Source organism: Esox lucius, chromosome 16 (assembly GCF_011004845.1).
Source record: "Esox lucius isolate fEsoLuc1 chromosome 16, fEsoLuc1.pri, whole genome shotgun sequence".
Taxonomy (NCBI): Eukaryota; Metazoa; Chordata; class Actinopteri; order Esociformes; family Esocidae; genus Esox; species Esox lucius.
This window is the reverse complement of record NC_047584.1, coordinates 12,389,446-12,417,214: the sequence shown is the minus strand read 5'-3', so window position 1 is coordinate 12,417,214 and position 27,769 is coordinate 12,389,446. Positions and strand designations below refer to the sequence as shown.

Sequence of the window (27,769 nt, the reverse complement as noted above, 5' to 3'; positions counted from 1 at the left end):
GGTCATTGCCACTGCTGCTTCTAGTGACGTACAGGAAATGCCTGCTGTCCTCAGAGCAGTAATCAGAGTTTCATCAGTCATCATTGTGGAGGCAGCAAAAATAGGGAGAAAAAATATATTGCAGTTGGAAGAAAAATGAGGAACATATACTAATTGTAATTTAGTTTAATTATAGAACACAAACAAATTTCCATTATCCAATGTTTCTACTGTGTAATATGAAACCAACAGTATCAACCTGACGTCTGCGACTTGATGTTTCCAGTTGCTTGAATAGGCATTGTGACATTTAACTTTACTATCACGTCAACTGACTCCTATGGCCTGCCTATATACTCAGACCACTGCGACCTATGACTATGCACTTGGTTGTATAGGACTGGTGTAGAGTATTGCACTATATAGGAATAGGGTGATATTTTTGACACAACCTAGAGGTGATAATGTTCCGTAACTTCATGTGTTGTGACCTGTGGAGTCCACTCTGAATTACATTACAGTGTGTTTTAATGGTGCTGTAGAGAATAATGCCAAGAGAAGGAGGACAAAGTGAGAGAACACAGAGAGACTGAGAGGTTAGACAGTGAGAGATAAGATACAGTTCCTGTCAAAAGTTTGGACAGATGAGTTAGGGTTAACTTTGAAAGTTTCTTGAAGGGCTATCGTAAAAACCATCAAGTGCTACTGTCTCTCATGAGGACCGCCACAGGAAAGAAAGACCCAGAGGATATGTTCATTAAAGTTACCAGCCTCAGAAATCGGCAGTTTACTCCACCTCAGATTGCAGCCAAAATAAATTGTTTTTCAAAAGGAAAATGACTCAAAACAAACCTCCAGGTGGTGAAAGGGCTATTTGACCAAGAATGAGAGTGATCATGCTGCATGAGATGACCTGTTCTCCACAACCACCCAACCTCAACCCATCTGAGAGAGTTTGGGATTAGTTGGACCGCAGAGTGAAGGAAAAGCTGCCAACCTGTGCTCAGCATATGTGGGAATCTCTTCAAAGCTGTTAAAAAAGCATTCCAGGTGACTACCTCATGAATCTGGTTGAGAGAATGCAAAATGTGAGTGTGCAAATGTGTCATCAAGGCAAAGGTGGCTACATCAAATAATCCAAAATGTATTTTTGTTTAACACTTTTTTGAATGAATCTGTAGTTAATCACGATTAATCGCAATTAGCAGTGCATTATGTTACAGACATATTATGTTTTATTGTAAACTATGGACATAGCTTGATTTTAAATTAAATAAGTGCAGGAGCTGTCTTTTCCAAGTTGGTCCATTAGAACAGGGTATGTCAATAAAAGCCCTTAAATGTCTCCCCTCAAATTATCACAATGACTGGGAGAATCTATTGGTATCCCATGAAAATCTAAGTAGAAAGTTGCTGGTCTATGATCCACTAGTTCTACCATCTTCTACCACCGTGCCCTTGATCAAGGCACCAAGTTCAATAACAATTATTATTTGGATTATTTTTAAAACACCCATCGGCTCCTCTCTCTGGAAAGCTGCAGGCATGTTATCCAACACTGAATCACACCTATGCTTTTCAAGGTATTGTACTTTGATTAAAAGGCTAAAATGTGGTTAGAATGGGGTTCAGGTCAGGGCATGCAAATAAGTAGATTTCTGATAGGTGTTTGGCCACAGCCAAATATGTGTCTTTATTTAATGATTTCCACAGTGTAGATTGCTTAAATAGGCAAAGGCAAGGTAGCCAGAGATGTTCATACAAAAATGAATACCCTTAAATGAGTAGGTGTGTCCAAACTTTTAACTGGTACTATATATAGAGAGATTAAGACAAACACAACGATTTTCCAAAAACATCCCATAAACCAGGACTCCAGACATCAGCTCTACCTAGACAGTGTTCCTGTAGCTAACAAATAATTACACTCACATTGGCCTAAACATCAGCACTACATTTTACTTATAGAAGGCTGCAAATAACATGAGAAGAAATTTCCTTCCAAGCCATTAGAAAAATCCAAATATTCAACATTTGAATCTAGCTTAAAATACTATGGTTGTGAAGTCTGGGCTCCACTTACCAACAAGTATTAACATAACGGATGAATACCCAAATAAGATTCTACATGCAGAATTTTGCTAAAGTATCCTCAGAGTACAACTAAGCTTAATTAAGACTTTACCCACTCATTATCAAAATCCTAAAAAGAGCTGTTAAATTTCACACCCACTTAAAGGAAAGCAATTGTCAAATATTTAATAACAAAGCCCTGACCTACAAAGAGATTAACCTAGAAGAATATTCTTCTAAGCCGGCTGGTTTTAGAGCTCTCAAAACCCCCAACAGAACACACAGAGAGCAACACAGTCAGATACAGATTACCATCACATATTTCCCTCATTTTACAGTCCCATTTGAAGTGTTGGTGTGTTGTTAGTGTCGTTGGTTTTAGTTGTGTTGGTATTGTTAATAGTGTTGGTAGTGTTAATAGTGTTGGTATTATTAATAGTATTGGTAGTGTTAATAGTGTTGGTACTGTTAATAATGTTGGTAGTATTAAAAGTGTTGGAGTGTTAATAGTATAGGCAGTGTTAATAGTGTAGGTAGTGTTAATAGTGTAGGTAGTGTTAAGTATTGTTAGTAGTGTTAAGTATTGTTAATATAATAGGTAGTGTTAATAGTGTAGGTACTGTTATAGTGTTATTGTTAATAGTCTTGGTAGTGTTAAGTATTGTTAATAGTGTTGGTAGTGTTAATTGTGCTGGTAGTGTTAATAGTGTTGGCAGTGATAAGTAGTGTTCAGGGTTTGGTGGGTTACTTTTTAAATGTAATCCGTTACTGTTACAAGTTACCTGTCCACATTTGTAATCAGTAACATAACTTTTTGATTACTCAAACTCAGTAACGTAATCTGATTACTTTGAATTACTTTTAGATTACTTTAATTTTAAGAGGCATTGGAAAACAAATAGGAATAGTCTATAACCAACTATAACACCTTTTGCGGGATCAATCAATGTTACAGTTTACATAGCTGGCCAAAAACAGAATTCGCATTTTACCTTATGGGTTGTGTAGGCTACAGTGCCTTTGGAAATGGGTTTTTAAACCATTGCTTTTTACTTCAATGTGATTGGACTACATCTCTACATTACACACTAAAGGTCCGTCAGATATTCAGTCATTCCAATTAATCCAATAAACCTTAAACTTCCAGAATCTTACTTTTTATCTGAACATAACCCAAAATCCAATGATGCTTAAGCCTGTTCTGTTGTTTGTGTTTTATTCATGTTTTTAATTGCTTCAAAACATTGTTGAAAAATAAATGCCAATTACTCGAATAGGGTATTGGCATTATTGTTGTATATAAAAATTAAGATTTACGTAGCTTTTCACGCATAAACTAAATCTGCAGTAGTCTGATGATTTTCTACACAACCAACATTGTAGGTATTGTTAATAGTGTTGGTAGTGTTAATAGTATGGGTACCCGAATGCACGTTTGCAATCGTGAACACCCGCATAGAAATAAGATTTACCTGCGCGAACGTAACCTGCGATTATTATGGCCACCAGGGATGGATTTTCAAAACGCAAATGAAAGAAATAAACTGTGACTCTAAACCTGCACTCTTAGCTTAAAGTAAATTACGTCAGCAGGCAATGATAACCAATTAACACAATTTTCAGAGATGCAAAGCAGGCAGAATTTGATGAGGCCGCGTCAAATGCAAATAATCATCCTTTGGCAGAGGGCTTCCCATCACACCTTTTCTCCTCAAATGTCGTGGTAAATTCCACATAATGTTTTATCTTGAAGCCAGCGCCATGTTACTGCTATCTAACAAATAGTTGCCTAATCTATTAAACAATTCCTGTTTAAGTTCTTCGGTGCAACTCGTCCTGGCTGTGTTGTTCGGTGCATTTGACAAATAAACCTTGAAACTTGACAAAGATATAACACCAGGTAGCCCTATTGCCTATCATTGTTCTGAGAATAATGCGTCGAGTATATAACATTTTATATGACTCGGCTAATATAATCAAAGATTTACCAGCCATCCAACCAACCAAAACCGGAGAAATTTAAACTAGCGCTTCCTCCGTCACTAAACTGGTTATGCGCGTCCACCTTTACGTACAGGATGATCACACACACAACTGAGGCGCGCAATTCATGTTTTGGTTCAAATAACGATGTTTTTATAACATTAAATAATAAACTCAAACATACAACGTGTCATAATTATTTCGTGCAACTATTCTTTTTCAATTGAAGTAATCCAATCTCTTTTTTTTTCAAAAGTGTCCGTAACCCGAATACAATATTTTTGTTGGTAACGTAATGGATTACAGTTACAGTTTTTTTGTAATCCATTACTCCCCAACTCTGGTAGTGTTAATAGTGTTAATTGTGATGGTAGTTTTATAGTGCGGGTAGTGTTAATATTGTTGGCAATGTTAATAGTGCTGGTAGTGTTAAGTAGAGTTAATAGTGTTGGGTAGTGTTAATAGTGTTGGTAGTGTTATAGTGTTGGTATTGTTAATAGTGTTGGTAGTGTTATAGTGTTGGTATTGTTAATAGTGTTGGTAGTGTTAATAGTATTGGTAGTGTTAATAGAGTTGGTAGTGTAGGTGGATGACAGATCACACTCACCCTGACCCAATTTTTCCTCTCTTTCACTGATTTCCCAACTAGTCACATCAATTTCAGATGTAGATACACACTAACTCACTCATACCCACACACACAGATTCTGTCGCCCTTCTGATGTGTTTAAACTCAATTTCCCTTTTCCCTCTGCCACTCTATTATCCACTTTTCTCCCTTCTCTGCTTCTTTCTTTAGCAATATTCATTGAAGAATAAATTCCATCAGCTATTGACTGAATAATCATCGCACATATTTAATGGAGCAAATATTTAATGAAGAATCCGGGATTTTGGTGGGGATTCAGGGATTTCATTTATATCAAATTATATAAAACCTTTGCTTTTTGTAGAATGCACTAATACTGTATGCTTTGATATTGTATTAATCTCTTGTCTTTAAAAAGTTAATAATTCTTTATGTGTCCAATTTGCATACATAGACATGGTGCTTTTGTATACATTAATTAATTAATGTAAATGGGTGAGAGATGTGTGCAACCATACAGTACCTGTGTTCACTCACACAGTCTAGTTTCTGTCTCAATAATTATTGATTAGGGTCACTGTCACCTTTTCTAGTTCAACAAATGGAAGTAGTTGGAGAAAGCGTATGACACACTAAAGGTCTGCTTTGCAAACACAGACAGGATAATGTTCCAGGATAATGTCACAGACTAGATAATGCTAGGATTCAACCAACAACAATGTCAAATTTGCCAAAGCAGTCACAGTGTGCATTAGTAAGTACATACGTAGATATCACAACCAGAAGCTCAGTATGAAAACCAACATCTGTACTGAGCTGAATGCCTCAGCTGCTGCTTTCAAGAAGCAGGACACAAATCTGGTTGTTTACAAAAACATCCTGCTACGACTCCCGCCAAGCCATAAAACGTTCAAAGCATCAACACAGGACCGAGATCGAATCCTATCACGCCAGCTCTGAAGCTCGTCGGATGTGGCAGGACTTGTAAACCACCATATCACAGACTACAAAGAGACACCCAGCTGCAAGCTGGCCAATGATACGAGCCAACCAGATGATTTAAGTGCCTTGTACGCTCACTCTGAGGTAAATGACACTGAACAACAAATGAGAACACCTGCTGTTCCAGACAACTTTTAAAACTTTTTAAGAGGTTAACATTTGCAAGGCCACAAGCTCGTAGTCAGAGCACCTACAACACCAGCTGGCCGGACACGGTTCTACTTGACCAAATCCATAATATCGGTTTAAGCCAGACCACCGTAGTCCCTTTGCCCAACGACACAAAGGCTACCTGCTTAAATGACTGTTGGCCAGTAGCGCTCCCATCTGTAGCCATGAAATGCCTAGAAAGGCTGGTCATGGCTCACATCAACAACATCATCCCAGACACCTGGACCCACTTAAATACGCATTCCGCTCCAACAGATCCACGGACAACACAATCTAGATTGCACAACACATTGCTGTTCATTAACTCCACAACAGCGTTTAACGCCAAAACATCCCCCAAGCATGACAGCATGACCTGACTACAAGAGTTATCGTGTTCGCTGACCACGCAACAGCGATTAGACTATCTCCAGGGACTATGTCACAGACCTGGCAGTGTGGTGCCAGGGCAACCACCTCTCCCTTCAGATCCGCAAGGGCCAAAACTTGAGCGGTTACAGAGCTGCAACGCCAACCAACTACTGCGGCCCACACGCACTGGGACGGCCGCAAGGAAAGCAAGACCGAACCTATTCCCATTTAGGAGTCTGAAAAGATTTGTCACGGGCCCGGAGATCCTGAAAACGTTCTCCAGCTGCCCCGCTGAGAGCATCCTGACAGGCCGCGTCACCGCGTCACCGCGTGGTCTGCCCCGCCATGGATCCAAGTCACACTCAGCGGCGGTGTAAAAGTCGCTGTCATCCAAGGCCTCAACACAAGGTGGTGTCAGAGGAAGGCAGCCCTAAAAATAGTGAATGACGCAGCCACCCAAGCTGTGGAATACTTTCTATACTACTGCATGGCAGCAGCGGAGTATGGCTCAAGTGCTTCAAGTCAGTCTGCGCAAACAGTCAAGACCCAGCATGGCATTGTTTCCTCCAGGATTCGGTGTTAGCAGCCAGGGCATTCATTGTCCTGGGAGGAGTCCAGGGGGAAATCGTTTTCTTGTAGAACAGCTGTCACGGTCGATTCTGGTGACTTTTTTGACACAGACGGGATTTTCTTTCTTTTTTTTCTGTACTGCGACAATGAAGAAGGATACATATTGAGGGTTGTGTTTTCTAGCTTTTCCACTTAGTCTGAATGTTGATATAGAAAATAGCAAATAGTAAGACATATTTATTATGATAAAGGTATCATTATTGTGATTTTTATTTTTATTATTATTGTGTCAGGTATATTAAAAAGTCTACCAGCACCTCAGATTGTTCCCCGGCCAATTACCCAATAAAACCCTAATAATGAAAGATCACATAACACAGTTTAATCTAAAAGAATAGGTGTATTCATAGTAACAAGTATTGTGGTATATTGCATTCAAACAAGGCTGCCAAATGATTATGAAATGGTTGCCCACAGCCTCCCTCTCCTTTGCACTTTCACATCAGTACTGACACACAATAGACTCTGCCCACACACAGCCTTGCATATACTGTACCTATTCTCAAACACACACACACACATAAATATTCACACATAACATGAACACACGTACAGTGACACTGCAGACACATACACGCACACACTCTTCACACTCATCACACAGGTTGTAACTGTTTATCACCTATCCTCTGCTACCCTACCCCAACATGGACAGAGACTAAATGACACATTTCTCTGCACACTGAATTGGTCCTCTCAACTCACATTGTCTAGAACCAACCCACACCTCCTCTAAACTAACACAGTCTAGAACCAACCCACTCCTTCTCTCAACTAACACAGTCTAGAACCAACCCACTCCTTCTCTCAACTAACACAGTCTAGAACCAACCCACACCTCCTCTAAACTAACACAGTCTAGAACCAACCCACTCCTTCTCTCAACTAACACAGTCTAGAACCAATCCACTCCTCTCAACTCACATTGTCTAGAACCAACCCACTCCTCCTCTCAACTAACACTGTCTAGAACCAACCCACTCCTCCTCTCAGCTAATACTGTCTAGAACCAACCCACACCTCCTCTAAACTAACACAGTCTAGAACCAATCCACTCCTCTCAACTCACATTGTCTAGAACCAACCCACTCTTCTCTATTCACACTGTCTAGAACCAACCCACTCCTTTCAACCCACTCAGTCTAGAATTAACCAACTCCTCCTCCCAACTCATACTGTCTAGAACCAACCCACTCCTCATCCCAACTCACAGTCTAGCACCAACCCACTCCTCTCAACTCACACTGTCTAGAACCAAGCCACTCCTCTCAACTAACACTGTCTAGAACCAAGCCACTCCTCTCAACTAACACTGTCTAGAACCAAACCACTCCTGTCAACTAATACTGTCTAAAACCAACCCACTCCTGTCAACTAACACTGTCTAGAACCAACCCACTCCTCTCAACTCACACTGTCCAGAACCAACCCACTCTTCTCAACTCACACTGTCTAGAGCTAACCCACTCCTATCAAATCACACTGGCTAGAACCAACCCACTCTTCTCAACTCACACTGTCCAGAACTAACCCACTCCTTTCAACCCACACTGTCTATCAGGTTACTGACCCATCATCCTGGCCTTCACACAAGCCAGTGAGTGAGTGAGTGAGTGTGTGTGTGTGGGTGTGTATATGTGTTGTGATGGCAATTTCTAAAAAAGACATTGTATAAAGAAATTTCCACAACAGTGTGCGCTTACACTAGTGCATGTGTGTTTGTGGTTGGTGCTGTAGCCTTTACACTACAACTGCCTGGCTCTTTAAGGTCGTTCTGCGTTTCCCCAGACATCTGGCATTCACTAACAAACGTACCATAAGTGAAAAACTCCAGAGAAGAGACAACACAGGCCCATAGTTTAGGGGGGTGGGTACCCTGGCTGTAGATTAGGTGGGTGGGTGTCACAAGCACAAGGGTTGCCATGGTATCCAAGCATTGGGCCAGAGATCTCCGCTCCAAATGGTGCTGATGTCATCGCACTCTGGCAGCCATGCAGCATTACTCCATACGTACCAAGCAGCAACATGTCCTTCACACACACACACACACACACACCACACACACCTATCTTATATACTGTACAGGCCAAAAGTTTGGACACACCTTCTCATTCAATGCGTTTCCTTTATTTTTATATACATTTTATATACTCTTTACATTGTAGATTCTCACTGAAGGCATCAAAACTATGAATGAACACATGTGGAATTATGTACTTAACAAAACTGTATGAAATAACTGAAAACATGTCTTATATTCTAGTTTCTTCAAAGTAGCCATCCTTTGCTCTGATTACTGCTTTGCACACTGTTGGCATTCTCTTGATGAGCTTCAAGAGGTAGCCACCTAAAATGGTTTTCCAACAGTCTTGAAGGAGTTCCCAGAGATGCTTAGCACTTGTTGGCCCTTTTGCCTTCACTCTGCGGTCCAGTTCACCCCAAACCATCTCGATTGGGTTCAGGTCATCTGGCGCAGCACTCCATCACTCTCCTTCTTAGTCAAATAGCCCTTACACAGCCTGGAGGTGTGTTTGGGGTCATTGTCCTGTTGAAAAATAAATGATGGTCCAACTAAACGCAAACCGGATGGGATGGCATGTCGCTGCCGGATGCTGTGGTAGCCATGCTGGTTCAGTATGCCTTCAAAATTGAATAAATCCCCAACAGTGTCACAAGCAAAGCACCCCCACACCATCACACCTCCTCCTCCATGCTTCACGGTGGGAACCAGGCATGTAGAATCCATACGTTCACCTTTTCTGCATCGCACAAAGACAGCGGTTGGAACCAAAGTTCTATAATTTGGACTAATCAGATCAAAGCACAGATTTCCACTGGTCTATTGTCCATTCCTTGTGTTTCTTGGCCCAAACAAATCTCTTCTGCTTGTTGCCTCTCCTTAGCAGTGGTTTCCTAGCAGCTATTTGACCATGGCTGTCAGCTGTGTATCAACCTGACTTCTGCACAACACAACTGATGGTCCCAACCCCATTAATAAGGAACATTAACTCCACTAATTCCACTAATTAACCCTGACAAGGCACACCTGTGAAGTGAAAACCATTTCAGGTGACTACCTCATGAAGCTCATTGAGAGAACACCAAGGGTTTGCAGCACTATCGAAAAGCAAAGGGTGGCTACTTTGAGGAATCTAAAATATAAGACATGTTTTCATGTGGCCCCCGGGTAGGGCCACAGTGTCGCCGGACCCCCCTGTCTCAGTTCTTAGGTCTTACACTGCTATATTATTGTGCTGGGGATTTGAGTCAGTTCTCCTTCCCCACTAAGTTCTCCTTCTCCACTATAAATCGTTGTTGATATGATGAATGCATTTTCTGAATTTTCCCAGTCTTCTCAGTCTTCTTCTCCGTTTTAAACTTTAGGAGGACATTAGGTCCTAGTCCACACCTTCGGAGTACCTGGTTTGGGGGGCCCATTGCTGTCCTTGTCCTTGTCCATCTGGTAATACTCCTGACCTAGTCTAATTTTAAATAGACTCTGGATTTAGCACACATGCATTTATTAATTATTCCAATTGGACTCTTAATATCTCACCCGGCACAGCCAGAAGAGGACTGGTCACCCCTCTGAGCCTGTGTCCTCTCTAGGTTTCTTGCTAAAATATTCAACACTACTGTTGTTTGCTCCTTGGGGTTTAAGGCCGGGTGTCTCTGTAAAGCACTTTGTGAAACCTACTGTTGTAAAAAGGGCTTTATAAATAAATACATTTGATTGATTGATTTTCAGTTATTTCACACTTTTTGTTAAGTACATAATTCCATATGTGTTCATTCATAGTTTTGATGCCTTCAGTGAGAATCTACAATGGAAATAGTCATGAAAATAAAGAAAACGCATTGAATGAGAAGGTGTGTCCAAACTTTTGGCCTGTACTGTATGTCCAACAGAAATCCACTCATCCTCACTAGACAAGCAGAAATGTTTCATGACATGCACAATGCCAACTGGCCAAATCACCAAGCCCACCTCAACATGACACTCAAAAAAGGCACACGGTCACAAACACACATAGACACACACACACACAATGCTCGGTGACAGATCTGCCACAAAGGTTGAAATGTATGTGACTGGTTAACTCAATGGAGAGGGCGGGGCATTCGTTTGACCCCATACCCTACTGATAACTTTATAAATGTAAACTTCAGATGAGTGTCTTCAAAACCAGTCAACTGATCCTAATTACTTCTGCCTTCAGACTGGATCTGGACAAATCTGCCTCCGGGACAGTAAAACCACACACAGTCCCCATCATCTACATACGCCACAAGACACTTCATGCATTACACAACATTACGGATTCTCCCTAAGGCAAGAAACAAACAAGAGTTGAATTCCAACATCCGGCGTACAGCGGGACACAGAAGGAGAAGTTTTGACAGGACTCCACAGAAGGCAAACACACCCTAATCCCTCTGAATGAGCGGACCAAGTTAGGAGGTAGTCCCGCAACTCGACAGAACGAGAACCGACACCTTGATCACACCTACAGCGTCATCGTGCAAAATTGTACACATCAATCATCCGGGCGTGTGCGGAACACGGGTTTCAACATCGACCGTTTGTCGCCATGTCCAATCACGCAGCCTGTGCTAGTTAAATGAAAGGCAAGCGCCACGCGGGGCCCTCTGCCAACGCTTCAACACAACGCGGCCAGAACACAGCGCTCCATCGCATATGAATGTGTTACCATTCCACCAAAACGCTGTGTTTATGAAAGAGGTGTTAAAGGTAAGGTACTCTGGTATGCAAAGGTTAGGTTTTACATACTTGTTAGCCTGTCTCCACACGTGTATGGTGAGTGCATACTCGAGGGGGTGTATCTGAGAGCGTGTGAGTGTGACTGTGGGCCTGTTTATTTAACCGCTGTTAACCCGTAACGGCGGTCCAGTCCCCTGTAGGCTCGGCTGTGTTGACCTAAAGGTGTTGACGCCGGCCCAAATCAGTGAGCGCGCACACATGCATACATACACACACACCCCGCCCGGGACGTGCACAGACACACGCATGCACACATATACACATAGACACACACACATACACACATGAACATGCACGTGTGGAGAATGGGAACCCCCCTGACTCATAACAACACTGTGCCCAAGGTTTCTTTTGTGGTGGCACAGGAACTGGCCCCATTCTAACAGTTCTGTGAAACCAGTGATGTTTGACATCTCATGCATAGGTTCGCTATCTGATAGGAAAGTGACTTGATTGGTTAGTCAACCCAGTTGAAATTCAAACAGTTAACAGGTGGTTATAAAAGCAAGGCTAGGTCACTGTTTCTTCTTTTTTTGGGGGGGGTTCCTGTGCTCATGGAGGTAACTATCCTCTCTTTCTCCCTCTCTTAAGTGTTCTCTTGTGATAACTCATATTGCTGTGTTTAATGGTTTCATGTACAATGTTAACTAAAGCCATTTGAATTGTAAGACGATTGTCATAGCCTTTCATTCTATGGCTCACCTTGTTTGCTTCCAGCACTCCTTTTTCAACAGTTAAAGCAGATAGCATGATGTTCACAGTGCCCTAGGGCGTTCAATAACTTAAACACTTATTTGAGAATCTATGACACTCTGCTCCACTCACAGCCCTGCTTCTCTCTGTCCCATCTTCATATCACCACTCACTCTGACTTCAAATACGTCCCATTCCCTACCACTGTATTCCACACAACCTGCCCAAACTCACTTTTAGTATCTCTGTCTGTCCCTTCCCCTCCTATCTGCCTCTCTCTCTCTATCCAGCTGTAGCCTTCGTCTGTTATTCCCTCGGTCTTGTTTGCTTGAAGCTCCTTCTCTGCCGTGACCCTGACAAATAACCTGACCCCTCAATAACAGTTACTCAGGAGAGTAAACTGTATAAGAGAGAGAATGAGAGACGGAGACAGAAATAGAGAGAGTGATATGGGGAGAGAGTGAGAGAGAGAGCGAGGGGGAGAGAGAGAATGACTTAAAGAAAGGAACTCAAAACCAGAGAGGGTATTACTAAACAGGAAGCATGATGAAGACAGGGCTCACCCCCCCCCTCTTCTTCCCCTCTCTCTATCGCTCCTGTCCTCATTCTCCCCATATCACTCCCACATCCAGCGTTCCATCTCTCTCTGCTCATCCTGGTCAACACAAACACCCGACAGCTCCACTCACCGACAGGGACCCTACGCGTACCCTGACACAGTGGAGGCAAACTACCAGTCAGCAGAAGAACAGCTTGATGCCATTCACGACTCCTAGCATGTTAGACTGTGGCAGGAAGTTCACTTTTTTTTCTTCTTTGACACAACCAAAACTGCTGTCGGCATAGCGGGGCAATATTTTCATCGTTTCTGTTTGATTCAGGCTCATTTCTCGAGGGAAACACATACACACGCAACTCTCTCCCAAACACATCCACGCACACACAGAAACAGCCTGATGATGAGCAACTGTGCGCTGTGGTACCAGCAGCAGGATGACACTAGGGGACAGAGACTTCAGTCTTTCCCCTACACATACACACATAGATACCACCCCCTTTCTAAAAAGAATATACACACACTGACAGATTGACACACACACACTGTCCCAGCAGATACACAGCCGATAGAATGTCATTAGTTTTGACCCCGAGCCAAGCGTACTTTGTAAACAAATCATTGTCTCTCTCCTGGGCTGCACAGAAGAAAGCGGGAGAGTTCAGGATATGGAGAACAACAGGGGAAAATTGTGGGAAGGAGAGAAGAATTTTGATGAGAGGGAGAGCGAGAGGGAGACAGAGTAGGGGAGGGAAGGAGAAGAGGAAATAGAGAGAGAGGAGTGGGGGGGAGAGGGGGAGAGAAAGGGGGAGAAAACCGTGTGACAGAGAAAGCGAGAGTGGAGATATAGGGTGAAAGCGGAAGGTGTGATATAGATTTTGGGACACATGCTACTATGAGAGAAAGCCTAGCATGTCCAGCAGCCAACATCAAAACTAAAAACAATGTTTGCTGACTCAGGCACGATCCAGGCTGCACTCTGAAACAACAGTAGCGAAAGAGAGAGACAGAAAAGGAGAGAGCAGAAACAGACAAAGAAACAGAGTGAGACAGAGAAAGACAAATAGAGACAAGGAGAGTGACAGTTAGAAACAGAGAGAGAGAGAGCGAGAGAGAGACAGTGAAAGAGAGAGACAGAAAGAAGAGAGAGATAACAATAACAGAGTCAGCCACAGGCCACAGTGAGCGTGTGTTTGTTTGTGTGTTTGTGTGTGGGTGTGTGTTTGTTTGTTTGTGTGTGTGTGTGTGTGTGCCGGTGTTCTACTGTGAAGGTATGCGTGAGAATGTACATCTACATAACAACAACGCACACCTTGGATCTCTGAACCACAGCTGGTGTTGGTTGGAGAAAAACAGCAGGTAATCGAACTGCTGCTCATTTGTCCAGCAAAAAAACATGTTAAAACTAATTGTTCAACTAGACAGACTTGACCACTTGACGTGTATTCTCCAATTAGGACGTACTTCAGAAACGCTTAGAGCCACTCATTGCCCCAAAAAAACACAGAAAACTCTGGCGGATCGACAAACGCAGCGCGATTCGGTGCACAATCTCAATTCCGCGATTTGCAAAATGAAAACATTTCATTCGGTTAGCAGAACGAGACATACTGCAGTTCTGTATGCATTCACGCGAAAGAGATTAAGAACAACTAGCACTGGATTAACTGGCTGGATGACTTTTATTAGCGCTTGAGTGGACGACGAGTGGTTGGAGGGCAGCTTAGCTGATAACCACGTGGCTACAATGTGGGACCCCAGCAGGGTCAGGCAGAAACATCAGCCATCAGAATAATCCACAGGACTCTGATCTACACATTCCAATGTCAGACAGAGGAGGAAACAGGAAAGCATGAAGGAACTGATCATTCTTTATTATCTTTGTTTTTTTGGTCCCAGTCCGCCTCACACACACACACACACACACACGCACGCGCGCGCGCACATACGCACGAGGTGAGAACTGATTGTATGCCTATCCAGGTCAACAAGATGAAATCATCCCTGTCTGCTCGCTGACAGCAACCTCTCCCTGGGGTGGGGTTTGTGTGTTGGAGCGTAGTAGATCCGAGGCAGCCCGTTTAGTCCAGTCAGTGATGTAACTGTATTGGACTTTAATTGAAATTCATCTTCCACTGTTCGGGATGTTTCTGGACACCTGGTCCAATGGGCATTAGTGCAACGTCAGAAGTAGACATGGTGTGACCAGCGTAGCCAGCCAACACCGCGGGGGTCACATGACCGACTGTTATTGTTCTTTCTAGTACTGTTCAGTGAGAGGAAAGCCGGTGAAAAGAATAGGACGTGGAGCGCACCGTTCACACAGGCTGGAGGGACATTAGGCCACAGACACATCAATCAGCGCTGTTCACAGGCAGACAAAAAGGTCAACTTGGGCGCCAAACTCGCCCTTCTATTCATTTCAGGGTATCCATCAGTGTCCTTCTGTCTGGGCGTCTTTGGCTGAGGAGCACTGTTACTCAGACTTGGGAGCTAAGGAACCCAAGTCAAACTCCCTGTTTAGTTAATACTGTCCTTCCCTCCATCATCACTCCTAAGTCGCTTTTGCAACCACAGTACAGACACGAGTGTGCCCAAACTTTTGACTGGTTGAACTGAACCCAGGGGCGTTTTCTCCGACTCAGTCCGGTTCAGTAAAAATCACAGAGGACCACGGCCACACCCTTGTCCTCTGTGATTTGGAGCTCTGACATTCTTTTCAAGTGAGAAAACAATACATTCCAATTAGAGGAAGTAACCCAAAAATGCTGTGGATTGTGGATTGAATTAAATATGTTTTATTAGATGAATAAGGCGATATTGTATTAGTTATCTACAGTACAAATATTCACGCATCACTGGTTAGCTAGCACGATTCTGGCAGAAAACAGGCAGGGAAGTGAGAGGGCAGCTCTGAAAATGTTGGAGAAAGTCCAGAAAATCTCTGAGGCTGTCAAAAAAATGTTGCTATATATTTTAGGAATGGGGACTTCAGCAAACAGTGGATGAGTTCCATATCAAAGTTAAAAAAAAATCCAACCACAGTTCATGAAAGTTTGCAATCCACTGAATAACAGTGACAGCTCTGGTCCTGAAAAAGACAAGTTACTGTCAACGACCTTGATAAAAACATTAGACCAACAATTAATCATTGCTGTGGATCCAGTATAAACATTCATCTGGGGCTTAGCTCATAGACTTGATTTGTTACTGTCAAGGCGATTGCATTTCCATTTTTGCACTAAATACCTGCAAATAACTGAAAGGCATTTCCAACCATATTTCCAACCAAGTTTTTTTTACTAAACTTGGTCCTAAAACAGTAGTTCCCAAACTGAGAGCCCTGGTACCCTGCGGTACCTTGATGACAGGCCAAGTGTGATGAATCTCTATTCATTATGAGAATTAATTGGCTATTTGTAAAAAAAAAAATGTGTTCATGTTGACCATATTCTAAATTAAATATCAGTCAAAATGAATAATTTGACAAATAGTCAGCACAATAAGCCTTTATCAATATTAAACAGGAGGTGCAAACCATTTTGTTTTGTTGTAAAAATCAGAGTGCCTTGAAAAAGAAATCCCTATGAAGGTGTGCCATGGTCCAGAAAAGTTTGGAAACCACTGAGAATTTGGTCCGCTACAATTTGGGCGGCATAAAACCCTGTCAGAAATATGAGTGGAAACAAAGGTATAAGCTTGGCTTTGAGACGGGCTAAGAAAACAGGGTGAGAAAACAACCTTAGTTAATCTCTCCCTCTGACCGTCTCTCCCTCTTTCTATCTCCCTCTCCCCCTCTGTTCCTTCTCTCCGTGCCTGTCACTGACATCACTCTCATCCACTCCAACTGTCCATCAATGGTGACACTTCCTGCCACCATTAGGCTGGTATGTCTCTGTTAACCCAATCAGCCCATCAGTGCCTCTCAGCTGAGACTAGAGTCCTGCAAGGGTCCGTTTTTTTAAGCCGCTCCAGGGCTGGCCATATTAATTACGACACCTATCCGATCAGTATTCTATGAACCTTGACCCAATCTGCATGGAAGTGTTCCCATTAACTGTCAAGAACGTCTGTGTATATAACTCATGTTTTAATCTCTCCAGACAAGAGTGTAGTCAATGCCACTTCCCTGCATGCAATTCCTTTGTCTGCATGCAAAATCTGCTTGCAAGTAGTGGATATATTTTACCCAATAGCAGTTATGTAAATGTAGATTAATGATGAATAATTGTTTTCTTACCTTAATCCATCTATCTCCTCCCAGTGCAACTCTTTATAATGTGCCCCCTTCTTCTGGGCCAACATCTGTAACTCGCTATTTAACCTCATTGTCTCTGCTCAAATCAAACTTCAGCCAACACCATCTAATTAAATTGGCTACAAAAGCGTAATTATTGGTTAGTGTGGATAGCCTGACTGGGCATGCAGGTCAATGTTATGGAGGGTAACACAAGGGTCAAACCACAGCCCATCCTGCATGCACACAAGAAAGACTGATCATATGAATGCAGGCCAGGATCATTCTTTGTTGGATGTGGTATTTAAACAGTTTAAGCAATTGTTTTTTAAATTGCGTTATCTAACTTCACATCTGTTCAATGACAGGCAATTTTTTTCACTTCATTCATCAAAATATTTCTATTTAAATATGTACTGGTGAGAGGTTTTAAAGTATGTAAAGGTAAGAAAATACATGCACTCATTGCTGTAAATCACTCAGGATAAGAGCATCTGCTAAATTACTCAAATGTAAATGTTAAACACAACTTCTATGATGATGAGTTTTGGCATAACGGACATCCTAAAATGTAGCAAGGCCAGGCATACTCACAATTCTATCCTGAAACGGAGATAAAGTGCACATTAATTGGCATGGATTAGGTACAGGTTTGGCATTCGCTTGGGTCTTTAATGAGATCAACCAGATCATAGCATGGAATACAATGTACAACAGAGAATTGTGTCAAAAACAATGATCCTCTATGTATCACCTATAAGTTGGGCTACAACTCTGCAAATCCCTTTTTTTAATTACCGGACTGACTGACCTATAATAAAAATTTTGTTAAAGAAAATACATGCTTTGGCACAGTCTTGTCTGCAATAGCTCAGATCGTGAGTGCATTCTCCATTTGTCTCCACAGTATGAGCACTTCAACACTGGGCCTAAGGCAGATTCAAAGGGGCCCCCTGAAACTTCGAGCAGAGGGGCCTCGGACAATGTAGCTAGGCCACTGAGCACCATTATAGTTTCACCATATAGCACCCTTCATCTCCTAAAAAAATTCTGTTTTTACAAATCCACAAAAACCTTCTGTCATGCAGCGTGAGGCATGATCCCAGGTGATCCAGGTGGCCATGGTCTCTAAAGAGTATCTACTTGGCATTTGTCTGGTGATCGTTCATGTTCGCATGCTAATTGTAATTCCAATCAGTATCTGCTTAATAATTATTGACAGGCGGCTTGAGTCGTCTATTGCGGAGATGTACACATATGGACACATAATATGAACAGTGCAATATAGTAGAAAGTCCCGTACGTCTGTTTGATTTGAAGCGTGGCTATTTGGTTTTAGGTGGGTAAACTAAGCTTAACAAAAAGCTCAGGTAAGAGCAGGTGCTTGTTAGAGACAGATCAGTTCGTGTAAACTAGTAAGCTAGACTTGCCAGTGTCATCGTTGTGTCCGAAACTTCACCTCAATTAGCTCTCTTACCTTGATTATACTACTTCTGCGAGGGGCTGCCCTCACTGCCTCCAGAACGATAGTGTCGTTGTCCTGGCCGGGGAGGACGACTCCGCTCCGCCTGCCAGACCTGGACGCTCTCGGCGGGATGATCTCCGGAGCTCCATCGTCGCACAGACCGTCCCCACAGCGCTCTGGCTCCGACATCTTCTCAGCAGAAACCCAAGTTTAAGTTACGGGCTCAGAAATCACTCAATTCGACGTTTTTTCTCGGAGTACGTTTGTGTTGAGTGCCATTTATTTACAGCAGACCCGGTGGATGGAGGAATCTGCTGCGCCTTTCCAAAACCATGAACCACGGAGCTGGACTCTAAAGCTCATCTGGCCTCGGGCGGTTCCGTTAGTCCGATAGAGCGGCCCTGATCTAGCAGTATAGTGAAGGCGTAGGTAATTACTTCAATGTCCTTAATTACACCGAAAGTCCACCACATCCAGTTTCATGTTCGCTCCCCAGTCCCTACAAAGTCGACTGGACTTGTACGCTGCCTGGGCAATAATTAAATGATAGTGGAATAGCCACCACAAAAACCCTGAAATGTGCACTGTTGTGAAATCAAAATATCACTAACGCGCATCGACTTCAATGCAAATAAAAAATAAAAAAACAGGTAACCCGAAAAAAATGCATTCCCGAGGGACGTGTTTTTCGCGCAACAAGTCTTAGAGCCTCACAGACTGGCAGCCTTACCACTCCATGAAAGAAAGTGATCTCCTAGATGCTTCTTACCATGCGCCCACACACAATCGTAAATGAACATTAAGAAAACGAAATATAAAAATGTAAATCGTTTAGAACAACATACCTATTTTGATTTATCCTAACCTTCCTGCTGAAGAATCATACTCCGTCTACCTTACAATTCGACAGTCCCAGACTCAGTTACCAAAGTGCAAGGCAGTCAACTTTACGCTGTGCTAATTGTATTCTGATAGAAAGAACAAGCATTATCTTCAGTAGGTCCGTACATCTATAGATATCTCAAAGTAGCCTACACACTGCTATTTCTACATAACCTAAACTGATCTGATATAGTCTAGCCAGCGACAACCGATATTGACGAGAATGAGGAACACAAATGACAGTTGCGCCGCCTCTATCCTCACCGCCTCTCTGGCCCTGCTCCTCCCACATATCCTAGAAACTATGACTGACGCGTCAAATAACCAATGTGAAGAAGCAATTGTCATTGGTAGCCCCAAACGCACGCAGCTGACAAACCAAAGCTCGGGGATGGATGGAGTCAGAAGTCGCGGGCTCTGGAATGTCTTACGTTTTGGAAGCATCCCAGGTTTTCTCGTCCGCGAGGAAAGGGCTAGGGGCAACCGAGCCTAGGAACAGGCTGGAGGGATTCACTAGAGAAAGACACGTCAAACTTTCCAATGTCATGGCAATCGTGGAACAGCTGCCATTAAGCCGCAGCAACAAAGCTAAGTGACAGTTTTGCGCATAGAAACCAGTTCTGTCTCTTCTACATGAAGTTCCCCGCCCTCTTCCCAGGACCCGTGCATTTAGATGTTTAGCTTATTAGACGCATTGTTATGATAGCAAGAAACAGTAATCCCCCGGAAATTAGAAGTCTCTGAATTGTTGAAATAATGCCAGTTATTCACAACAGCAAGTGTGTTTTCTAGCTATGTGATTGTCGATCTTTAATTAATCGAAACCTTATCTTTGTTACTAAAGGTAGGCGTATAATTCTATAGGCCTTAGTGTTTATCCACAGCCGCTTGAGGATGTTTTGATCAGCGGGTGCGCTCACTTTTTTCTCATTACTTGCACTTTTGGGGCGGTGCGCCAGGTGAGACATGACACGTCGGTGCGTTATGGAATGTTGTCAGGCCTTGGGATAATTAGCGCGAGAGTCCTAGTCTGTTCCACCTCGGTGCTGATGTCAACGCTTCACAAACACTGCGAACAAGACCATTATTCTGGTATATTTGGGTTACGATTCTAGGCAATCGTTAAATGGGGGCCAGTTTCCACAGGTATCCTATATAATTTCTTCATACAGGTCAACGGGATTGCTCGTGTTTTTCTGAGAAAGTTCTTTTAAATTAATGTGCAGGGAATTCTCCAAAAGTATTTGGACAAGGACACTTCTTATGTCTTGGGTTCTGTTTTCTAGCACTTTGGATTTGAAATTATACTGTGACATGACTATGTGGTTGACATGGAGACTGTTTTCATTCATTTGAGGGTATTTTCATCCTTAACGGATCAATCATATAGAAATTACAGCACATTTTGTAAGTATTTGGACAGATATGTCTATTTTTTGTATTTGATTGCATTTCCTTTACATCCAATAGGTATGTTAAGTCTGAAACGCACAGACTTCTCTAGGCAAAGAGTATCTTCCCCCGTGATGCTTTGCAAGGCCTGTACTGCAGCTTTCTTCAGTTCCTACTTGTTTCCGGGACTTTTAACTTCAGCCCTCTCTTCAGTATGTGAAAGGCATGTCTAATTGGATTCAGGTCAAGTTATATAGTGAAAAACTCCATAATGAAGCACCATTCAATGAGTTTCCAGTCATTTTGTTGTTTCTGAGCAAAGACTGTAAAAAATAATAATCCTGTACACTTTGGATTACATTTTTCTGCTGTTAACGGTTATATTTTCAGTAAAGACAAGTAAGCCTGGTCCAATTGTAAGTCATAACAATACCTCCACGAAAATGTTATTTGATTTAACTGTATGTTATTTAATGTTAATATTGAGCTACACACCATATACACTGACATTTTAGATAGTTGCTTTCCAGGGGACTGACAGAATTCCAACTGACATTCAAATCTATAGCCTAGCCATGGTAAAACTGGTGCCCGCGTGTTATGTGTCATCCTGGTGTGATCGGAGAGAGAGGAGTATAATGGTTGTGTGTTGTGGAGACTCAGTGTTGGGTGTGTTTTGTGTGTGTACCCTGGTTGTCTGACCTGGCCCGTGAATTGGTCTCCTGTCTCCCTCCCCAGGCCTTGAAAAATATTTGTTGGTGCCAAGGAACAGTTCCTCCCGAACACTCTCTGCTCCCTGCCTGACTCCACACACAAACACACACACACACACACTCTAATATACACAGTCTGATCGTGTCAGTTCAACAGTGATATGCACACTCCACCACAATACAGACATAAACACAACTAAATAACTGAAACACATACTGTATTAAAATAGAAGCACTTATATACAGTGGGGGGAACAAGTATTTGATACACTGACAATTTTGCAGGTTTTCCTACTTACAAAGCACATAGAAGTCTGTATTTTTTTATCATAGGTACTCCTCAACAGTGAGTGACAGAAATGTATCATGCAATAAAATGCAAATTAATTACTTAGAACAGGAGGGATCTTAAAGAAAAACTAACAGGTCTGTGAGAACCGGAATTCTTACTGGTTGGTAGGTGATCAAATACTTATGTCATGCAATAAAATGCTAATTAATTATTAAAAAATCATACAATGTGATTTTCTGGATTTTTGTTTTAGATTCCGTCTCTCACAGTATAAGTGTACCTATGATAAAAATTACAGACTCCTACATGCTTTGTAAGTAGGAAAACCTGCAAAATTGTCAGTGTATCAAATACTTGTTCTCCCCACTGTATACACGCTCATTCCTTACACTTTTGACCTACCTGTATTAGGCTGGCCCAAACGGCATCAGTTATAATGCACATCTTCTGGCCAGGACCCATTGGATCATTGATTCAATTAGATTATTCTGTTATAACCATGATTTGGAAGAGTTTATTTCACATTCACTTGTTTGCCATTAATCATTTTGGAGTTGGCAAAGATGGTAAAGAAAAGAGGTCCATACTTCTGGGTGGCCAGTCTTTGTGTGTTTCATCACTGTCACTTCTAAAACAAATTCCTGAGTTGGACATTCAATATCCGTGTGCAAATACTAATGTTCTTATACAAACTTGTTTAACAAAAATTATACATCAGTTCATTACATTTTCAAACATTAAACCATATTTACTGAAATGTATTGTAACACGAAAGCTTTTGAATGTTTGTTATTAAGATGCTTATGAGATTTGTTTTGTGGAATTTTAACAAAGCTATTTATTATGTGCCCACATAACAAAAGAAAGAGAAAAAAAATATGATTTTAGTTTGTTTATGAAAGCTTTGGAAGCTCATCAGTGCTGTTTTGATTATGTTATGAATAATCAAAGACAAAGGAATGTGTGTGATACCAAAGCATTGATAGTTTGATACTACTGGGATATAAGAGGATCAGCAGTGTGGAGGATTTCATTGTTGGTGTAAACCAGGATTACTGACATAATCCAGGTTATTAATAACTGCATATCTGCCAATTGAATTAGTATTGTTGTGCTACCTGTGTGTGTGTGTATGTGTTTCTGTGTGTCTGTGTGCCTGGTCATACTGCAAGATTTTGGGGAGTTAGTTTTCTTTTGGCTGTACAACACAGTACCACATATAGAGATGTGTAAGGTCGAAGAGGCAATCACGGATGACTGTTGTGTCTATTTCCTGGTCTTATTTCTCGGTCATATTTCTCTCAGAGCTCTTTCTGTCCTTGTCCTCCGATTTTGTGGCTGAAAAACAGGGAGTGCAGGGGAGCGGCAGATGTGATGTCCCAGTGTTATTCTGCATCTGGCCCAGTCTGCGTGAGGCCAGCAGACTCACACCTGCTCTCCAAATCACTCACCCTGCTCTAATGTTGCCTGGCAGTGGGCCTATAGAATACTCTCCTCACCAAAACCTCACCATTTCCCCCCCATTTCATTCTTAAGTGAAAGGGGATATTTCTCAGTTTGCACCCAAGATCAAACCCGAGATTTGGCTTTTGCATTTAACCCAACCCCTTCACATTGCTATGTGGATTAACTGCCTTGTTCGGGGGGGGGGGACAGATGTTTTCTTTCTTCACGTTGCCAGCTCTGGGATTTGATCAAGCAATATGTCACCTAACAAGATATGGATTGTTAGTCATTCATGTCACTATGGACTCTAAGTCACTACACCCGTGGTTGGGGAGGGACTGTTTACAAAGCAACTGTGTGAAATATATGTTTGATGTGGCTGTGTTCAGAATTAACCAATCACATCCAAACTCAATTGAAATAGAAGTAATTACACACCTGCCATCATTTAAAGTGACTCTGATTAATCACAAATAAAGTTTAGCTATTTTCTTAGTTGCATTGCAGAGCAAAAGCCATGGTGAGCATAAAGAGCTTTCAAAGCATCAGATGGATCTCATTGTTGAAAGATACCAGTCAGGAGAAGAGTACAAAAGAACTTCCAAAGCATTAAATATACCATGGAACACAGTGAAGACAGTCATTATCCAGTGGAGAAAATATGGCACAACAGAGACATTACCAAAAACTGGACGACCCTCCAAAATTGATGGAAAGACGAGAAAACTGGTCAGGGAGGCTTCCAAGAGGCCTACAGCTACATTAAAGGAACTGCAGGAATTTCTGGCAACTAATGGCTGTGTGCAACATGTGACAACAATCTACTGTATTCTTCATATGAATGGGCTATGGGGTAGGGTGGCAAGACGGGAAGCCTTTTATTACAAAGACAAATATCCAAGCCCGGCTGAAGTTTGCAAAAACAAAGTCCCCCAAAAGCACATGGGAAAATGTGTAATGGTCCGATGAAACCAAGGTTGAACCTTTTCGCCATTATTCCAAAAGGTAAGTTTGGCGCAAAAACAACACTGCACATCACCCAAAGAACACCATACCCACAGTGAAGCAGGGTGATGGCAGCATCATGCTTTGGGGCTGTTTTTCTTCAGCTGGAACCAGGGCCTTGTCAGGGTGTAGGGAATTATGAACAGTTCCAAATACCAGGCAATTTTGGCACAAAACCTTCTGGCGTCCATTAGAAAGATGTAGAGGAAATTCTCATTTCAGCAGAAGATTAACGTTTTGGAATGGCCCAGCCAGAGCCCAGACCTGAATCCAATTGAACATCTGTGGGGTGATCTGAAGAGGGCTGTGCACAGGAGATGTCCTCGCAATCTGACAGATTTGAAGCGCTTTCGCAAAGAAGAGTGGGCAAATATTGCCACGTCAAGATGTTCCATGCTAATAGACTCCTACCCAAAAATATGGAGTGCTGTAATAAAATCAAAAGGTGCTTCAACAAAGTGTTAGTTTAAGGGTTTGCACACTTATGCAACCAGGTTATTGTGGGGTATTTATTTTTTATTTTTCCCCCTCAAAGATTTCATTTGGTTTTTCAATTGAATTGTTCATGTTATAGGTCACATTAAAGGTGGACAAAGGTCTGACATGATTTATCTTTGTCTCATTCTTTTACATCATAAGAACCTGGTATTTTAACAGGGGTGTGTATAATTTTTATATCCACTGTATATTTATGCAGGTGGGTTGCTTGATTAATGAAAATGTACATATAAGAAGAAATAAAAAGTACAGACACCCCAAAAAAAGAAAAAAGAAACAATCCTACTTATTACCCAAAAGACCCAACAAGCGTCAACCACCAGATGTATGATCCACTGCCTCTAGTGTTAAATATGTGCCTGCATGCATGGTGTATAGCACAGGTGTCAAACCGGTTCCACGGAGGGCCGAGTGTCTGCAGGTTTTCGTTTTCACCTTGTACCTGATTGATTAATGAGTTCACTAATTGGTTAATTTCTACCCCCACCTGGTTGTTCAGGTCTGACCTGGGAACCAATTTAAAGGAAAACCCAAAGACCTGCAGACACTCGGCCCTCCGTGGAACCGGTTTGACACCCCTGGTGTATAGTATCTGTCAAGTTGTTAATACAGTTTTGGACACTAGATGGCAACCTTACTCAAAAAATCAAACCTGCAATTAATACTGTCCATGTATTCCTTCAGTACATTCACACACACACCCACACACACACACACACACACACATAAATAGCTTTTGTTTTACTATTAGTACCAGGATACAAAAACCTGTACACACAGCCCCAAACACAGAAACACTGAGTTGGACCAAACTACCAGTATATAATAAAAACGTAGACTAGCCCATCAGTCAATCGAACAGAGTATCAGTACACATAGAGAGTCATTACACAGTACAACAATGTAGACTAGAACTCATTCCTATGGATTTCCCTGGGTTTTTCTGTTCAGGCCAAATGGTTGGGAAAAACTCCTACCCTTCAGAATGATATGGAGAACACGTGTTGCAGAGAAGGTTGTTCTACTCTGAACTATGATGCATGCCGGCAACTGGCCCTCCAGTCTGGCAGAGGTAGAGGAGACGTAGGGTTTTGGCATACTATTGAAAACACTGTCCTTCCTTCTGTTTAATGAAGGCCCAGGTTTCCTCCTGACTGTCCTGTGCTCTGGTCTGGGTGGGGCTCCAGAAAGACAGTGGTTTCCTGTCTAATTCCGAGTCGTGGTCACAAATCGCACCCTATTCCCTAGCAATATTTTGGACCTCAGTCATAGATTAGTCAACTATATATGGAATCGGGTGTCATTTGGTACATACACTCAGTTTTCATTCTAGTTCCACTGAGGTTATTTCGGAACATTGTTCCAGACCACAAACACATATAGCATTTGGTGTGATAATCATGTGACTGAAACGTAAACGTCTACTGGCTTCAGGATTTTTGCTAAAACACAGTTTCCTGAACACAAGGCAAAGCCTCTTGTTGAACCTTGGTTTTGGGGCCAAGATTAGAGTTATCCATCGTCTTCAGACTCTTATATCTTCTTCAAAGCCGTATTTCTGCCAGTTTTCAGACAAAAGGCTAAATATACATTCTCTTCTCTTGGTTCAAGGATTTTAGTATTTTTTTCTGAGCTTTCCCCCTCTTATTCTCTCCATTTGTCTGTTTCCTTCCGTTCTTTCCTCCCGCCTGTTCAAATGACTGTAGGAGGATAATAACACTAAGCTCCATTGTTAAGTCAAGTCATAACAGTCTTACCAAAAGCCCCCAATAGACTACACAACAATAGGCATCCAACCTTTTAAATCAATGTTTTCTTTTTTTCCCCCCTAGCCTATGACTTCAATGAAATCAAACAACGTACACAATCCCCAGGTCTATATCTTGACCTTACAGGAGAGAAGTCATTATTTTAATTGAGGCTCCTTCCACTGTGACAGAGTATTGATGTTGGTCCAGGTATGTTCTGTGCAGTCCAGTCAATGCCAGGTGTTGATGGTTTACCCTAGAAGAACCCACAGCTGTCGATCTGGCCCTGAAATAGTTTTTCAGCTGCTTCAGTGATCCCAGTTACCATTCATCCATCACCACATATAAATATGACCTCACTCACTCACTCACTCACTTGTAACACAGGAATCTAACCCAAACTCCTAACCCTAAATCTAGCCCCTAAGCCAAATTGTACATTTTATCCTTAACCTAATGGATCTACAGCTTTCTTAGAACACTCTCACTTTGCCAATAAACATTCCACAATAATATATTTTCAAAAACAAACCCTTAGGCCCAAAATAGACTGGGAAATGGTCCCATCAGGGTAGTAAAATGTGAATACACATACCCACGTACGCACACACACACATACAAACATACATACATGCATATTTTAGGAATCTTGTGGGGACAAAGAAATATCTTCCCTCAACCCTAAACCTTCTCCCTAATCTTAATATTAACCCTAAACATAACCCTTTACAAGCACACACACATATATTTGTGTTTAACTATTACAGTGGGGATCCAACAAATTAGTAACCTTTAAAATCACATTGTCCCTAACCCCTACCCGTGAACCTAGCCCTAACCTTGGCCTAAACATCAACACTAACTCCAGACACTTAAACTCCAATTCTAACCCATAAACCTAATCATAACCCTAACTCCAATTGTAACTTTTACCCTAAACCTGACCCCCTGAGCAAAAAATAGCCTTGCTTCATGGGGACCAGATAAATGAATTTTCCTTGTTTTACTGCAACACTACACACACACATACCAGCCACTCAAACCAGGTCTCCACAGCCTGTTTTACATCTGTTTTACTTACACAAGCAATAAGTATTGGTCTGAAATATTAATGTAGGCACTCCGGTGCTCATAGAAAACGTAAGGACTTTACATTTAAGTAAGGGCCCAAATTTTTAACATTGTAAACCTATATTTATTTTAGTTTGGCTAAATTTTTCAATACAGGCGCCCTTGTGCTCTTCTTAAAAAGCTCAGCGCCCTGCCACCCATTTTGCTGTC

The 27,769-nt window shown here is 42.0% G+C and overlaps 1 protein-coding gene across 2 annotated transcripts in view; it reads right to left on the bottom strand.

Annotated features, from left to right (window-relative positions):
- plcl1 (phospholipase C like 1) overlaps nt 1–19,633 on the bottom strand; it is a 69,704-nt gene extending 50,071 nt beyond the window's left edge. Inside the window, exons 1-2 of one of the 2 annotated variants that reach the window (XM_020054924.3) lie at nt 19,358–19,633; nt 18,525–18,701 (exon numbers count right to left, since the gene is read on the bottom strand). In XM_020054924.3, coding sequence (XP_019910483.2) covers nt 18,525–18,701 — 177 coding nt within the window. In that variant the 5' untranslated portion in view covers nt 19,358–19,633. Of the gene's footprint in view, nt 1–18,524 lie in introns of both variants that reach the window. The other variant, XM_010879988.5, reaches the window with a different exon arrangement.
- Between the last annotated feature and the right edge of the window lie 8,136 nt (nt 19,634–27,769).